This window comes from Hyaena hyaena, unplaced genomic scaffold (genome assembly GCF_003009895.1).
Source record: "Hyaena hyaena isolate Hyena2069 unplaced genomic scaffold, ASM300989v1 scaffold_15, whole genome shotgun sequence".
Lineage (NCBI taxonomy): Eukaryota > Metazoa > Chordata > Mammalia > Carnivora > Hyaenidae > Hyaena > Hyaena hyaena.
Genome location: NW_024080647.1, coordinates 5,127,733 through 5,143,755, shown reverse-complemented (window position 1 = coordinate 5,143,755; position 16,023 = coordinate 5,127,733). Strand labels below are relative to the sequence as shown.

The 16,023-nt window shown below is 53.8% G+C and overlaps 2 protein-coding genes across 4 annotated transcripts; one reads left to right on the top strand and one right to left on the bottom strand.

Annotated features, from left to right (window-relative positions):
- Positions 1-5,932: 5,932 nt before the first annotated feature.
- Positions 5,933-9,371, top strand: SNX22 (sorting nexin 22). Of its 3 annotated transcripts, none has more exons than XM_039219199.1 (7): positions 5,934-6,088; positions 6,467-6,550; positions 6,935-7,039; positions 7,805-7,899; positions 8,215-8,275; positions 8,530-8,597; positions 9,058-9,371. In XM_039219199.1, exons 1-7 carry the CDS (start codon positions 6,014-6,016, stop codon positions 9,335-9,337), a joined length of 768 nt encoding a protein of 255 aa, XP_039075130.1. In that variant the 5' UTR covers positions 5,934-6,013; the 3' UTR covers positions 9,338-9,371. The 3 variants fall into 3 exon arrangements, with proteins under 3 accessions (XP_039075137.1, XP_039075130.1, XP_039075146.1); XM_039219215.1 differs by having other exon boundaries at positions 8,243-8,275; positions 9,058-9,265; XM_039219206.1 differs by lacking the exon at positions 6,467-6,550 and having other exon boundaries at positions 5,933-6,088.
- Positions 9,372-9,625: 254 nt separating this feature from the next.
- PPIB (peptidylprolyl isomerase B) lies at positions 9,626-15,778 on the bottom strand. Its single transcript, XM_039219227.1, has 5 exons — positions 15,596-15,778; positions 14,343-14,456; positions 13,336-13,429; positions 10,533-10,717; positions 9,626-9,972 (listed from the first exon to the last, which is right to left on the bottom strand). Exons 1-5 carry the CDS (start codon positions 15,728-15,730, stop codon positions 9,850-9,852), a joined length of 651 nt encoding a protein of 216 aa, XP_039075158.1. The 5' UTR covers positions 15,731-15,778; the 3' UTR covers positions 9,626-9,849.
- Between the last annotated feature and the right edge of the window lie 245 nt (positions 15,779-16,023).

Genomic DNA, 16,023 nt, shown 5'->3' with positions numbered 1-16,023 from the left:
TGCTGTTCCTACCCATCTCCTTGCTCTCTTCCACCCACAAAGGCAGCCTAAGGGGACAGTGGCCACCATTCAGCTCTGGTGATTGTTGTTTTAGGAGCCTGTGGGCCCAGATCTTGTGCTTTTGGATGGGATTCAGAAATCAGGCCTGATCTGGGGTCTGGTAGGCCTTGCTGTGGTTGGCAGGAATGGTCTCCATCTTCCAGGGGAGGCCTGCAGGCCTAGACGCGACAGCCACCATGGCTTGCCTCAGCCAGGATTCCTCCACTCTGCCCTTGTCAGTTATGGAAATACCCCTCTGGCTGTGATGACCAAACCTCTGGGGCAGAACACACCACTCACCCCCAGGGCTGCTCCCAGGAGCAGCTGCACTTTGGGTCCAGAAAAGTCACAGAAAAACTGTCCAATCTGAGTTAGGACCTTTCCCTAAAGGGGTGTGACCATTGTTTCCAAATGAGTGCCCTCCTCCTAGCTTCAGAGCTCTCAGCTTCCTCTTCCATTTTGAGTGACAGCAGTGATGACACACAGCCTCACAAGAAATAACGATAAGGCACCTGGCAGGTAGGAACAAGTATGGGAACAGAGTAATCCCTTCCCACTGAGGGGCCTAAGGATAAGGCCTGTCATGTGTTAAACACCTACTCGGTACCTCTGGGCTTTGACATCTAGCACCAGAGAACTCCCAGGTAGGCATCATTATCTTTATTAGAAGACTGAGGCTTTGAGACATTAAGCAATTTGCCCAAGGTCACACACACCCCAGCACTCAGAGGTTAAGACTTGAACCCAATCTGCTTGACTCAGCTCATCTGCCACACCACGTCCCACACATCCGAGACAGGGATGGACAAGAGGAACCTAGATATTAACCCACTAAATTGTTTTCTTAAAGACTTGAACAAATCCACACAGTAGACCTGTTCAGGACATGTCACCCCCGGCCTTATAGGCATGTGAGCTTCTCTGACCTCTGCGAGATACTCTCTCCCCAGACGTGCACAGTGTGTGGCCCAGTTGGGGAGCAAGAGCAAAAGTTCTTGGAAGACGGAGGAGCGGCTTGGGTGAGTACCTGAGGACGTTTGTGGCAGAGACTTAAACCTGCACTTGCTGAGAAACCACAGACAGAAAGTGGGAGGTGGTGGCATCTCAGTTCCAGACCTCAGGGGCCTGGGGCTGTGGCCCCTCCCAGCCACTGGCCCGGCTTTCCTCTTGGCCTCAGTTCTCCATCCCACAACTGTTCACAGTAAACGCCTGTGACCTGAGGGTTCCTGAGCACATCTTTCTTCCTTGAACCTCCGTGCTGGGCACACTAGGGGCCTAGTGGATGGTTCCCTGGCACAGTCTCTCTAGGGGTGTTGGGAGTTGCTGTAGCACCAGAAAAACCCTCCCTGGGAAGCTGTGCAGCCTTGGATGGCAGGTGGCTGGGGTGGCCTCTGCCAGCTCCCTCTGCTCCGCCCTGGGTCATGTCTGAAGCAACTGAGCTGTCCTTGTCACCTGGACAGGGGGACACCGCTGGCTGGAGCCCCAGGGCTAGAGCCTGTGTGTCCCCTGAGAAGCAGGTCACCAGCCTACCCTGAGCCAAACTTTGCTTTTGGGGCTCTGGCAGGACATGCTTATCAAAGGTACCTTCCTAACTCAACCCTCCCCCGGGGGCTCACTTCTCCTTCCTCACACCTCAGTTTCCTCATCTATAAAATGAAGAGTTTAGACTTCTCAATAATTTAAGATGTTTTAGCAGAACTATTTTTTCAGACATCTACACCGAAGCCCAGTATTCAGCATAAAGGCATTGTGTTGTTGTTTTTTACATTTATTTGTTTTCAGAGAGTGAGCACAAGTGGGGGAGGGGCGGAGAGGGAGAGAGAATTCCAAGCAAGGCCAGTGCAGAGCCCGACCACATGGGGCTCGAACTCATGAACCATGAGATCATGACCTGATCCAAAATCAAGAGGGGGACGCTTAACTGACTGAACCACCCAGGCGCCCCAGTATTGTTTTATTTTACTATTTAAAATTGATAAGATGGACTCATTAGAAAGGCAATCAGTAAGAAGTCAGAGGCTGTTAGGATGAACAGGATGGTTGTTGATTTACACCAAACTCTGCTTCCCATTGATTGTTCCTTTTTTTGATTGCACAATATTGACAAGATTAGGAAAATTCTGATCCCAGAATTAGTAGTTAAAATAGTTCATTTTTTAAGCTAACCCTGCAATCTCTGGAGTTTACATTATGTCACGTATTCCTCTTTACAGGAAAATATGAAAAACTGAAAGAGGAATAGTAAAGTTTGTTTTAAAGTTGAATCAGCAACAGTGTATTAGGATGGACCATATGTAACGATGGACCCACCGTTTTGACCTAGGGCGAATTCATATAATTCAGTAAATAATAATAGCTAATGTTTATTTACTGTGTGCCAGGCCCAAGCTAAACACTTTGGAAGCATGATGTCTTTTAATCCACACACAGCACTCTGCTGTGCAGATAGGACCCTGAGCTCAGGGAACAGTCTGAGCTTGCCCAGGTGAACAGAACTCTTCCCCTGCCCCTCCCTGGGTGAAGCGTCCGGCCGCTGCCCAGTGGTGTCCCTGTGGGGAAGAATCCAGCCTCTCAGTGCCCCAGCTGCACCCACAAGCCCTAGAGCTGTGTGTTTTCTTAAAGGAGTTAACCACCTCCTGAGCTGGGTCAAACTGGCCCAGTGAAAGCGGCTTTGTGTGCCAGTGCCAGTGCGGGAGGGCTTGGCGGGGGTGTGGTGCAGGGCCCAGCCACCGGGGGGAGCAGCGGTCCATCCCACCTGCCCCGCCCCCACCCAGGGCAGCTCACCAGAAAGAGCCCAGGAGGGGAACACCTTTGCCCCCAGCCCTTGCTGCCCTCTGCTTGGCCATGAGCTTCATCTTCAGGAGCTGGTATGGGAGTTGAGAGACTGGTCTCTACAATGTGGTCCCCAACCCGGAGCAGCAGAGGCACCCAGGAAGTTGTGAAAACCGGCACACCGTGCGGCTCCACGCCAGGCCCAGCTGCTAGGGAAACTGGGCTCAGAGCCCTATTTGAGATTTAACAGGCCTTGTAGGTGATGATGATGCCTGCGGAGGTTGGAGAACCACTGGTCTTTAATCTAATCTGGAAATACTTTGGCCAAGACTGTGTGACCAGCCAGTACTTTTAAGCCCCTTTCACTTAAGAACTTGGAAATGAAAGTCATGTGTTAGAGGGTGATGGAGAAAAGACAGATGCTTGCAAGGTAAAACTCCTTCTAAAAATAGAAGTCACTTTGAGGGTCTACACACCTGTTCCATAGTGTGTGGGACTGAGCTGGCCAGTGCTTAAAGCATACAGAAAACAAGCTTTTCCTTTGATTATAATAAGTGCTTTGGAGTTTACACTGTGTCACGTATTCCTCTTTACAGGAAAATATTCTCCATAGCTTGTTTTATCTCCCAAAGACATCTTAAAATGTCTCCAGGCCACGGATCTTGCTTTTCTTCAACTCGATCTTCACTCATGGCTGCGGAACACTGCAGAATCAGGAGCTGCAGATTTACTACCCGATGTTTTACAAGTCAGGTGCATCAAATCTCCCTGTAAAACTGGTGATGGAAATCCACTGATTTGAGGTTTCTCGGGAACACCTGAAAATTAAGCACATAAACAAGGTGTGAGCAACAATCTGCAGAGAGAGAGGGAGAGAGATTTCCAGCTCTGAAGGTGGGCAGAGGATTCCTGTTATTACCCCTCTAACTCCTCCCCCTTCTGCCTCCCTCCCAAGCCTTCCCTCCTCTCCCCAGCCTTTTCCCAACGTCCCCTCCCGCCATTCAGTCAGAAAGGCTTTCAGCCAACAAATGGTTTTTGAGTGTCTCCTAGATTCTTGGCACCAGGGCAGCAACCACTGATAAGACACTGGCTTGATGGCACTCAGAGCCGGGGGCAGATCGGGAAATCCAGGGAGACACACAATAAACAATCAGTAACTATGTATTGGAATAAGGGCAGAGACAGGGTGATATGATAGTCTAAGTGGTCAGGAAGGAAGGTCTCTTTGAGGAGGTGAGTTTTAGGCCAAGAACTGAAATTTTTAGGCTAAGCGCACTAGGTGAGGAGTCACAGCAAGCACAAAGGCCCTAAGGCAGGAAAGAGCTTGTTGGGTTTGAAGAACTGGAAGGTCACTGTGGCTGGGGCCTGGTACACAAAGGGAAGGACAGGAAATGAGACGTGAGGTGGAGGCTGGGCTAGGTCACTTAGAGCTCTGGAGACTGTGGTAGGGAGCGGACTGTCCAAAGTACAACACGAAGCCTTCGTAAGGTTTCAAGCAGGTGCTTTAATGGTGGTCTGTGCCTCTAGGTAGAGAATGGACCTTGTATGAGAGAGGGAGGCGAGGAAAAACAGGGAGATCCATTAGGAGATGTAGCCGTTTCTGCGTGGTAGGCAGTCCTTAGGATAGGTGACTGAGAAGCTTAGAGGTCCGAGGGTCCTGCGAGAGGACTCCCTGGTCAGTAGACAACGAGAACACGCTCTTTGAGTGAGGAGGCTCCAAAGTGCAAGGGAGGAAATGAAATCCCAGCACTTCTGTTCATGCTGGGTCATTTCCCTTCCGACAAGTTTCACCATCCTGATTCTGGGGCTTTTGTGAGATGGAACTTGAGGGAAGAAAGTGTGGGGCATAATATTGGTGAAACCTGCTTTCCCCCTTAGGGGTCATCCTCTCAGCTTGTCTCTAGGGGCAGAACTGGGTGGGGATGGGGAGAGATTCTGCTCCAGCTCAGAAGCACCTCTGCACTAGCAGGGGAGGGAGGGAGTCCGTGACTCCCCCACTGTCAGCCTCTAACCCTAAGACAGGTGCTCTGTTTCTTCCTTCCCACCATGAGGCCTCTAGTCCTCCTTCCCTCCACTGCCTGCCCAGGCCTTAGTTGGGGGAAGTCAGGGGTGTTGAGGACTCTGCTGAATGGGACAGCTCCCTTATGGGAGCAGAGTGTAGGGGGGCTTAGTAGGGGAGCAGAGGCCCTTTCTAGCTCAAGAGGTGAGAGTTCTGGATTAAATCCTGCCTCATACCCAGGAAGGCCCTGCCCAGAGGAGTGGGCAGTAGCAGCCTAGTGCCATCTTCCACTGTCCCTCTTTCCCATCTATTGCCCTGTACGCACACCACCCACCTCTGCCTCCAGGACAAGCCATCAAGCTGCCATTTTCTCAGCACCTGCTATGCTGAGGGCTTAACAGGGATCCTCTCCATTTTCATACACCCTCCTTAGGCATATCATCCAATTTTGCAGATGAGAACAGGTCTACACAGTTCAGGAAATCCAAGCTATCTGATTCTCAAAGCAGAGCTCAGGTCCCTAAACTGCTTCTTTCCGACAAACTGGATCTGAAGAAGGTTGGGACTGAAAGATAAATAAATGGAATGAATGAATGAATGAATGAATGAATGAAGGGGACTGTGGATGCTGGGAGAGGTGGACATCAAAGCCAAATTGGTCCAAGCCCTACCCAGGCGTGGATGCACTTTAAGGGTCCAGGTGAAAGGTGGAGGAAAGGAGATGGAGAGGGGAGGGCAGCCTGGTCTAGGGAAAGGATGTGAGGAACGCAAAGAACATCCTTGGTTGGCCCCCAAGATAGGCGCCTAGGTCTGGGCCCCGCCTCCCTTTCTGCCCAGCGCCCACAGGCCCTGGTCCTTTCTAGGCGCTCAATAAAGAGTAGGTGAAATTTTGGCTCATCTACGTTCCTGTCAGCGGGCACTCAGAAAATGTTGACAAACGGATGGCTCTCTGCCGAAGCGTCCCCACCTGCGCCCCACTGGGCTCAGGGGGCGCTGTCCGGTCCCGCCTACCCGCGCGCCAGCTAATCAGCCCCTCGCAGGGCTCCGCGGCGGGAGGGAACGCCCGGGGCGAGGCCAGCTTGGGGCGGGGCCTGCGAGCCCGAGGGGCGGGTCCCGGCACGCCGGGCCCACAGGGGTAGGTGATCTACGCCGGGAGAGTGCGCGCCGAGCCTTGCACTCGGAGGGGTTCGAGCCTTGGGGCTGATGCTGGAAGTTCACATTCCGTCTGTGGGACCTGAGGCCGAGGATCCCAGGAAAAGCCCAGAGAAAGGCCACATGGTGAGCGGGGAGCAATGGATGGGAGGGGACGCGGGGACCCGTTAGATTCCCCCGCGCGGAGCACAGTGGGGACCCCGCGGCCGGCCGGGGCGTCTGAGTGCCGCAGGTCAGGCCGTCGGGAGACGGCCTGCCTAGGGTCTCGGGCTGCTTGGGTTTGCCAGCTCCGTGGACGACGGTCCAGGTTCCTAAGGGACTGCAGGGACTTGGGGGGCGGCTCTGTCCTCCCTCACTCCTAAGCGTGTGGGGAGCGTGGGAGGGTCTCCGGAGAGCGGCTGGGCTCCTAGGCTGCTTTGTGCGTGGGCGTGTGGCGGGCGCGGGTCCCGCTGAGCCCTCCCGCGGGGCCTCACGCGCACCTGGCCGCTTGCCCGCGCCCGCCAGGTGTTCCGAGTGGAAGTGCTGTGCCGCGGGCGCAGGCACACCGTGCAGAGGCGCTACAGCGAGTTCCACGCGCTGCACAAGAGGGTGAGGCTCAGCCGCCGACTGACCGACCTCGGCCTGGTTCCTGCCCACCTCCTGGGAGACGAACTGCGGCCTCTGCCACCCCCGTTGCCGCCCCAGTCCCTGGAGGGCTCCTGTCCTGGGCACAGACCTCCCTGCGGGCTGCAGTCCCTGCACTGGGCTGCAGAGGGGCAGGGTGCAGCCGTGGGTGCCAATGCGTGGCCGGCCAGACCTCGGGCGTTTGGGGGAGGAGGGTGCTGGGGCCTCTCTCCATCCTGTCCCAACCATCGCTCATTAGGGTCTTGGAGGTGGGAGGCGGGCGGGGCTGTGGAGACTCTTGGCTAGGCCCCAGTGAGCTTGAGGGCTCACTCAGAATGCTTTGATGGCACCGGGGTAACCTCCTGGCAGATCAAGAAATTGTACAAAGTGCCCGACTTCCCCTCAAAACGCCTGCCCAACTGGAGGACCAGAGGACTGGAGCAGCGGCGGCAGGGCTTGGAGGCCTATATCCAGGTATGCATGGGGTTCACTCTGCTGCCCCCCCAGCCTGCTGGGCCAGAGGTGTGACCCAGATGGAGAGGTGCTGGCAAGGAGTGAAGGAGACCCACATCTTGAGCGTGTTATTTCCTACCCCAAGCCTCAATTTTCTGAACAGTAGTGGGTCCAAACAGCCCTCTCAGTATTGATAGAATGGAACGAGGTAACCCAAGGCAGTTGGTTTGAGTTCAGTGAAAGCTAGTTCTCTCTTCCTTCCAGGGTGAGAGCCTGTGCTACCCTCAACATGAGGATTTGGGTGGGAACCCTTCCCCCGCCTCTTCCTCACAGTGATGCCAGATTATAGGCCACGTTGGCTTCCTGGGCATCCACCTTATATAGTCACTCAGGGCCCAGTGCTGAGAAGGGCCCAAGCTTGGTTTAATGCTCTGCTGTGGCTTAGTCATTTTTTTGTTGTTGTTGTTGTTGATGTTTTTTAAACTTTTAAAAAACTGTTTATTTTTGAGAGAGACAGAGTACAAACAAGCAGGGGAGGGGCAGAGAGGGAGACACAGAATCCGATGCAGCCCCCAGGTACTGAGTTATCAGCCCAGAGCCCGACGTGGGCTTGAACCCATGAACCATGAGATCATGACCTGAGCTGAAGTTGGCTGCTTAACCGACTGAGGCACCCAGGGGCCCCTGGCTTAGTCATTTTGGAAGGCTCCTCAGCATTTCCATTTTGCACTGGGCTCTGTATGTATATAGCTGGGTCTGATTGTAGGTTTCCTCTGTTCTCCCCAGGGTGTCCTATACCTGAACCAGGATGTGCCCAAGGATTTACTGGAATTCCTGAGTCTTCGGCACTTCTCCACCGACCCTAAGGCCAGCAGCTGGGGGTGAGCACCTCGAAGGGCCATGGCTGGGCAAGAGAGGGGCCCCAGTGTTGGGGGGGACCCCAGTGTGGGGGGGACAGGGGATCTTTGCAGCAAGCAGGTGAGGAAAGGTTTTAGACTGAGACATGACCTCCCTCATTAGCTTTCTTGCCCCGGGCGGAGGGACTTTTCTAGACCATCTTGGTTACCCCAGCTACCTCCGGAACTGAGCTTGTTACAAATAGAAGCAGTGGTCCCCTGGGAGGTGTTGTGCTGGGCTGCCGTATCTCCACCCCTTCCTCACGCGAGCGTGCCTCCCCCCAACTCTTACACCGTTAGCCGCTCACAGCGGGTCTCCGTTTTTCAGCGCCTTGGCGGAGCTCCTGCCAAAGAACAGCAGGCAAGTGGAAGCCCCAGCTCCTCCCACTCCCTCACCCCTGTCCCCGCCCAACTCAGGCTGCCCCCTAGTGGCCTTAGGCCTGCTGCCGTCTGACCCATCTCACTGGTCAAGGTTTCTCTGTCCGTCCGTGCCTCCCCGCGACCACTTCCCAGTTCCTTTTTGGGTGCTTGGTGATATTAATCCTCCACCCGACAGGAGACTCTGCCCCAGCCTCCCCTCCCCTTCCACTGTTAGACACCCTCTCCCTCCCCCAGCTCCCAACTGCACCACCGGCCTGTCATCAGCTTCCACATGGATCCCTACGTTTGCATTCCATCCCCAGGTGAGGCAGGGGGCTCTGACCTATAATCCGTATTTAGGGCCTCTGGGAGCAGGGTGGGAGTCAGGGGTGAACTTGCCATTTTCCAGCTCCGGACCCCCAGGCAGCGTCTGCCTCCTAATGCCCTCCTTTGGGGCCTCACCTGTCCTGCTGCTGCTCTAGGCTGCTTTGTGTTCTCCTTGATGAGGCAGACATGGTGAAACCAACTTGGCTCTCCTGGGCTCCGTTCTCGACCTGCTTGGCTTTACCAAGTTCACGTGAACAGGATGTGAGCCAGGAATGCCCCCGTTTGGGGCCGCCAACTTTTGTTACCTCTGGCCTCGGTGGGGACTCCTGCTCCTGAGGAGGGGGCTGAGCCGATGGGCAGCGGAGCTCTCGGAGCTGCAGGCCGGAGGCTCGGCCTGCCCCATTTCAATTCCCCTGCAGTCCGCCACCCCTTCCTTCCTTTTTCTTTGTCCCCCAGAGCCTCTGTCCAACATGGTGGTGAATGGCGTGCTCCAGGGCCTCTATGGCTTCGGCACCAGCTCAGCTACAGGCCAGCCAGAGGCTCCGTGTCACCTTGCTCCTTTGCCACTGGTGCCCTGACCAGCCCAAAGGCCTATGGGCCACCTGCCAGGACAGGCATGTGCCTCAGCGTAGGAGCCCCCTTTTCAGGAGGCTGGGTCCCTCTTGGCCTGGACCCAGGTGGTCCCGACCCAGGACTTACCAACCCCAGATGCCAGGGCAGGGACAACAGGGGATAAGGAATAAAGGGAGAATTTAGAGGTAGGCTTTGAAGAGAGAGAGGTGTATTTCTTCACCTACCCCAGAAAGGGGCAGAGGACAAGCAACGGTTGAGGCACGGTAGTGGCGAAGGTTAGAAGCAGGAAGTAAAAGCTTCTGCTTGGAATTTTGTGGGCAGCATCTGGGAAAGGGTTCAGACCAGAGCCTCAGAAGGGGACAGGCACCCCCTTGCCACAGGAGGCCCAGCCATGCTAGGACAGACTTGAGTAGGTGTTGGAGGCCCAAGAACCCAGCCCACACACCGGTTTAAAAAAAAAAAAAACCCCACCTTTTGTTTTATTGGTCAGCACGGATTGGAGTTTGTTACAAAACCGGGCCTGGAGGCCTGTGGAATGTGAGAGGAGGGGTCCGCTCCATCTGATGCCAGCACTAGGGCCAGTGCGGCACCGAGCCCTGTGGCGGGCTGTCTTTACCGCCCGGAGGGCAACAGGGCCACACAGATGGTGGCTCAAAGGGAAGAAGTCCCTGGGCCCTACTCCTTGGCGATTGCAAAAGGCTTCTCCACCTCGATCTTGCCGCAGTCTGCGATGGTCACATCCTTCAGGGGCTTGTCCCGACTGTCTGTCTTGGTGCTCTCCACCTTCCGCACTACCTCCTAGAAAGCAAGGCAGAAGCAGTAAAGCAGAGTGGGTCAAGAGGTCCACCCCGCAAGGCAGAGAGGCCCCACAATATGGCCGGGGAGGGCGGAGATGCCCATATGACAAAACAGCATGTAAGCCCCAGGCACCAAAATCCCAACAGAATTGAAGCCAGGGCAGGGAGAACCCAGAGGATGCAACAGTTCTGATCCTTGGAAGCAGGAGCCAGGCTGAGCTAAGGGCGAGAAGAAAGAAAAGGGTGCCTTGGGGAGTGGTACCAAGTGGCTTCTCAGGGACATCGTGTTCAGCTGTGTCCAGTACAATTCAGGGGGGTGCCTGCACATCACTGGGTGAAATGGAGGCACCCGGGCAGCCTCAACAGGCCTTCTTGCCAGCCTGTGCCTGGGGCTGGAAGAATGGAGAACTTGCGGACACAGAGCCGTAGGGTAGTTCTTGATTCACCCCAGGCTGGTAGACCTGAATGCTGCTGTGAATTTGGGTTCCCTTTTGGGAAAAGGATAAAAATATACAGTGCTTTCCTGATGAGAGCTGCCTGGGTTTAGCCCCTGAAACTCACCATGCCTTCCAGAACTTTGCCGAACACGACATGCTTGCCATCTAGCCAGGCTGTCTTAACGGTTGTGATGAAGAACTGGGAGCCGTTGGTGTCTTTGCCTGCATTGGCCATGCTCACCCAGCCAGGCCCGTAGTGTTTTAGCTTGAAGTTCTCATCAGGGAAGCGTTCACCATAGATGCTTTTACCTGGGATGAGAGAGTAGGTCAGGAAGCTGAGTAGGCCCAGATCTTTGGGGTGAGGATTCCAGGGACTCGACCTGACCTTGGTGCCAGACCAGGCTCAAATGGATTCTAAGGACATAAAAGCTATCACCTTCCTACCCTGTGGTCTTGGAGCCAAATCATGACGACAGACCAAGTGGGGCACGATGCCAGACTGATATAGTGAAGAGCTCACCCGATCAATGGATTACTGTGAGAAAAGAGTTTTGTTGATTTTAAATAAGGCATAGATCAACAGCTACCCTTAGCTATGGTCTGAGAGGTCTGCCACAGGAACTCTGAGGGACTTTGGTGGAGAGAGGTGCTATGCAGGGTACATGAGAGGTTAAGAGCTCTCTGGAAGAGGACAGCTTTTGTTCCTAAAAGCACAAAAGACACTGAGACGAGGGGGGGAGGGGCTGCCATTTGGGTTCCAGAAAATCAAGAACCTCTTATTAATGAATACAAAATAAAAGCTGCCTGTTGATGTGTGTGGTGTTTGTCTGCAACGGGTCTGAGGCCAAGGTACACGCCAGAGGGAGTGGGGCAGACCCCTACAACATTTCAGACATCCTCACTGAACTTTTCAGAGCTGCTTCCAGGAGAAATCCTGTCCCCTTCTTTTTTCCTGTCCTGTCTCAGAGACTCACGCTGTGCATTAGTGACTATAGGCCCCAGGAAACCCAGTAACAAAGTTTCATTTTGTTTTACCTAACACCTTTTTTTTTTCTATTTTTGAGAGAGGGAGAGGAAGAGAGAGAGGGAAAGAGAATCCCAAGCAGGCTCCGTGCTGTTAATATGGATCTCACAAACCGTGAGATCATGACCTGAACCAAAATCGGGAGTTGAATGCTGAACTGAGCTGCCCAGGTGCCCCTACCCAATACCTTGCAAACTCACTTGCATACAAAGCTTTTCCCTCGTCAGAACACCTTACTTTCATCCTGTGGTTCCACAGATTGGACCCCGCTTGGGGAGCTGTCCTGGACAGCTGCTCTCCAGGGGGGTATTTCTGACTCTAGCAGGTGGGGAAGGCTGAACTCGAGAGTCCCTAGATGCTGACAGGGACATCTCACACCGAGGCTAGGGGACCCGGCCCTCTGCAGTGACTCCTGGCCTCTCAGAGTCCTCTTTGTAAATCTCAACCGACTGCAGGATTTTCCCACATCTACTCTTTAATCACTTTCCCAACACACATGGAATCCCAAACTCAGATGAAGAGCTCTTGAATTAAAGTTCAACCTTTGTCATCTTTCCCTCCAGACTTGTTATCCTCGCGACTTTTCCTTTGCATGTTGTCCATATGGTTCTCACCCCCATTAGTTGTGCGTCCTTCCTCTGCACTCCTGCTATCCCCGCTGCAGGTACCGCTAATGCTCAGAGCAGTACTGGCGTATGCCAGAGAACCCTCGCGAGCATCTTAAACCTATTAAAAACTGCCACATCATCCTCCCTAAAGCTACTCTGCGCCTGGGTCCTCCGTTCAATGGAACTGCATTCCATGCAGGACAAAGCCCAGGTTCCTAGGTCTGGCCCTGACCCGCCACTCTGGGACCCCAGTGAGCTAGGTTCACCTTGGCCCTGCCTCTTTGCCCAAATTCTCTCCAGCCAGGACCCCAGCTCAAATCTTCCCTCACATTCACAAGGCTACTTTCTGATCAGCTTGGCCCGGAAGAGATTCCTCTATTGGTGGCATCTTGACAATGGCCTATTTACCATATGCCGGGCACCTAGCACGTAGCACCCCCAACTCTTACCACTCTTACTTTACATTAACAAACTGAAGCTCAGAGGACTCACTTGCCTGATGTCACCCAAATGTGTCTGACCCCGTGCGATCAGTGCTTTGCATCATGTCTACTCTGACCTCTGACAGCACTGCTGCCAATGGCTATCACTTCAGTCTGTGCTGTTACATAGCTTCCATATTGTTTTCACCTGGTACCTCCCACCTAGATGGTGAACAACCGCAGGACAGAGCCTGAGTATTACAGCCCACTTGTGCATTTCCAGGTGTTAGTAGTGAAAGCTAGTTGCTGTCCCACTGATTTTTGCACCCAGCACCTACCACAAAGCCTGTCCCAATAACTATAACTATCTGTTGATGCGGTAAGGGGCAGCCGCAGTCTTGAGGGAAGAGCATGCTGGGCACCCAAGTATGGTGAGACCCATGGGTTAGGGAAGTCCAGGCTATCTGTCCTACATGCACAAGTGATGCAAAGACATTTGGTCGGCTCTTGCTAAGTGGTCTCTGGGGGGAGATTGCTCCCAACCTCGTTGGGGCTTCCAAAGTTGCCCACTCAGGCTTTGCATGCGTGACCCAGAATCACCTCCCCATGTGGTACACTTTGCTGCCCCCCGCCCCCCCGCCAGGGGATATTTTAAGGAAAGTCATCAAGGCTGCAGGCCTTGATTGGCTGGGTAATATCCACATGACCCCCTCACTTCTCTTGTACTGGGTTCCCTGCACAAAGGCTATGCAGCTGGTCTCAATGCAGGCGTCAGTCCTGACTTGAGCTGGGCTAGAAGGAGGTCTACCCAACACTGCCCGGCCCCCGCATGCTGGAGGCTGCACTAACAGACCCCAGACGATGTGAGGTTACCTCCAGTGCCATCTCCCCGGGTAAAGTCTCCACCCTGGATCATGAAGTCCTTGATCACGCGATGGAATTTGCTGTCTTTGTAGCCAAATCCTTTCTAGAAAAGGGAATGAAAAGGTGAGAAGTGGCACGAGGCACCAGGCAGGTATTAGGTAGGCCCCCCAAGAGCGCAGCCCACAACTCCTCAGAAAAGAGACACCACTGATGACTAGATTCATCACTGGATGTGCCCTGAGTGAGCAGCTCGTGCAGGCCAGGCATGCAGCACACAGATCCGGGAGAGGCCAAGACTGCACCCTCCTCTGCCTTTATATAATTCTCACTTTACACAGTTCTACTTCACATAAGCTTCCACCTTTCCCCTGTTATGTTTTTCTAATCATAAGAACAGATCCAAGAAAACTGACCAAAACACATCAAAAAGTTACCTGCTGACTCGGTGGAAAGTTAGAATAAGAACTTTTTCCTTTGATAATTTAATTCCAGTATAAAAACACACAATGTTATATTATTTTCAGATGTACAATACAGTGATTCAACATTCTATATAGTATTCAGCACGCATCCTAAGTGTACTCTTAGTCCCTTTTGCCTATGTCACCCATCCCCGACCCCTGGCCCCTCTGGTAACCACCAATTTGTTCTCTAGAGTTAAGAGGAATATAAACTTTCTTAAATGGGGCACTGTTTCTTTAAAACTTGGGAAACTCTGGGCTCTTTACCTTTATGAGAAAGTTCTGGTGCAAAGGCTACAAATATGTTTCCATGACTAATGAAATGTTTTAAAAATAAAAATTTTCTCAAAACAACAAACAAACAAACCAGGCTGTATTTCCGGATTCAGTTTATAAAACCCAGAAGATGTGACTGGTTCCTAGTACTACAGGGCAGCGGTACTCAGTGAGGGCTCCGGCTACAGACGGGCCATGCTCTGGACTTCAGTTTTCTGTCAGCTCTACTTGCCAACTTCACTTCATTTAAGTTGGACTACCTCTGCTCTGGCCACTTACCTCTCCCGTGGCTAAGGCCACAAAATTGTCCACTGTTTTTGGAACGGTCTTTCCAAAGAGACCTATGACCACCCGGCCTATATCTTCATCTCCAATTCGGAGGTCGAAATACACCTGAGGAAGAACACCATTTCAAAGTTAGCCTTTTAAAGGGGCCTTGCTAGGGAAGGGAGGGCCCAAGAAGCTATACCATGAAGGTGGGAAAGAGAGCGGTATTTTTTTTTTTTTAATGTTTTATTTATTTCTAGGAGAGAGAGAGAGACAGCGTGAGCAGGGGAGGGTCAGAGAGAGAGGGAGTCACAGACTGAAACAGGCTCCAGGCTCTGAGCTGGCAGAGCCTGACGCAGGGCTCGAACCCACGAACCGCGAGATCATGACCTAAGCGAAAGTCGGACGCTTAACCGACTAAGCCACCCAGGCGCCCCNGGGTCAGAGAGAGAGGGAGTCACAGACTGAAACAGGCTCCAGGCTCTGAGCTGGCAGTCAGCACAGAGCCCGGCGCGGGGCTCGAACCCACGAACCGGGAGATCGTGACCTAAGCGACAGTCGGACGCTTAACCGACTAAGCCACCCAGGCGCCCCAAGAGAGCGGTATTTTGAAAACAGTGATTCTGAACCTGATTTTGGTAGTGACAAAAACTATACCATGAGAATCTAATGAAGGCTCCAGACCCTTTTCCTAGAAAATGTTTGTCTGCACTCCCTTTAGACTACAGCGTAACAAACCACCTTTAATCTAAATAATGAGCACAGTTTCTAGAAATGAACATCAAAAAACCACAGAGAGGCGAGCCTAAGCTCACCACGCACGTTTATACTAGATTGCTCTGCTTTATAATTGGAAGTGCGTAAAATCTGGTCCAAGTTAAAAAAGAAAAAAAAAAAAGGATTGTTTGGCAGACGTGATCTTTCACCATTTTCCCGGGGTTAGACGGTATTTGCAAAAACACTGCTCTGAGGCTGACAGTGCCAGCCCCAGCGGGACACGCCGGGCGTCAGCTCCTGGATCACAGCAGGGGCTGGGGTGTTGGAGAGGAGCCGAGCATTCTCCGGTCTCAATGAGCAGGACCGCACGGACGCCACGAGGCCACAGCCGGGAACCCAGGGAGAGGCTGAGCCAAAGCTGAGGACGCCTGGGCCTGAGCTCCGGGGGCCGAAATGCCTCGGACACCGTTAACCAGCGGCGCCGAAGCCGGAACCCCGGGGACGGAGGGCGGGCCCTGCCAGGCAGGTTTGGAGAGGAGAGGACGGACCTTGACGGTGACTTTGGGCCCCTTCTTCTTCTCGTCGGCCGTGGAGGGACCTGGCAACAGCAGGAAGAAGACGGAGCCCACGATGAGGGCGGCGGCGAAGAGCACCTTCATGTTCCGCTCGGAGAAGCGCAGCATCCACCGAGCGAAGCGAGCGCGGCCCGGGTAGCCGAGGGCCGGAAGAGGGTGGGGACGCGTCAGCGTGGGCTCCGGCGCCTCCACCGAGCGCGGCCATAGGGGGGAACCTGGGCTCCTGCCGGCCTCCTGGCTTGTGGCGAGCCCTAGGTTCCCCCTCTAAATTGGCGCCGGGTAGTAGGTCCCCGCGGGGGGCGGAGCCCGACTCGCCGACGCTGCTGGCTGAGACGCGGGCTCGTGGGTGGCTGCCACGTTACTGTGGCCTCATTGGTTCCCCAGCAAGCCAACGCCCACCC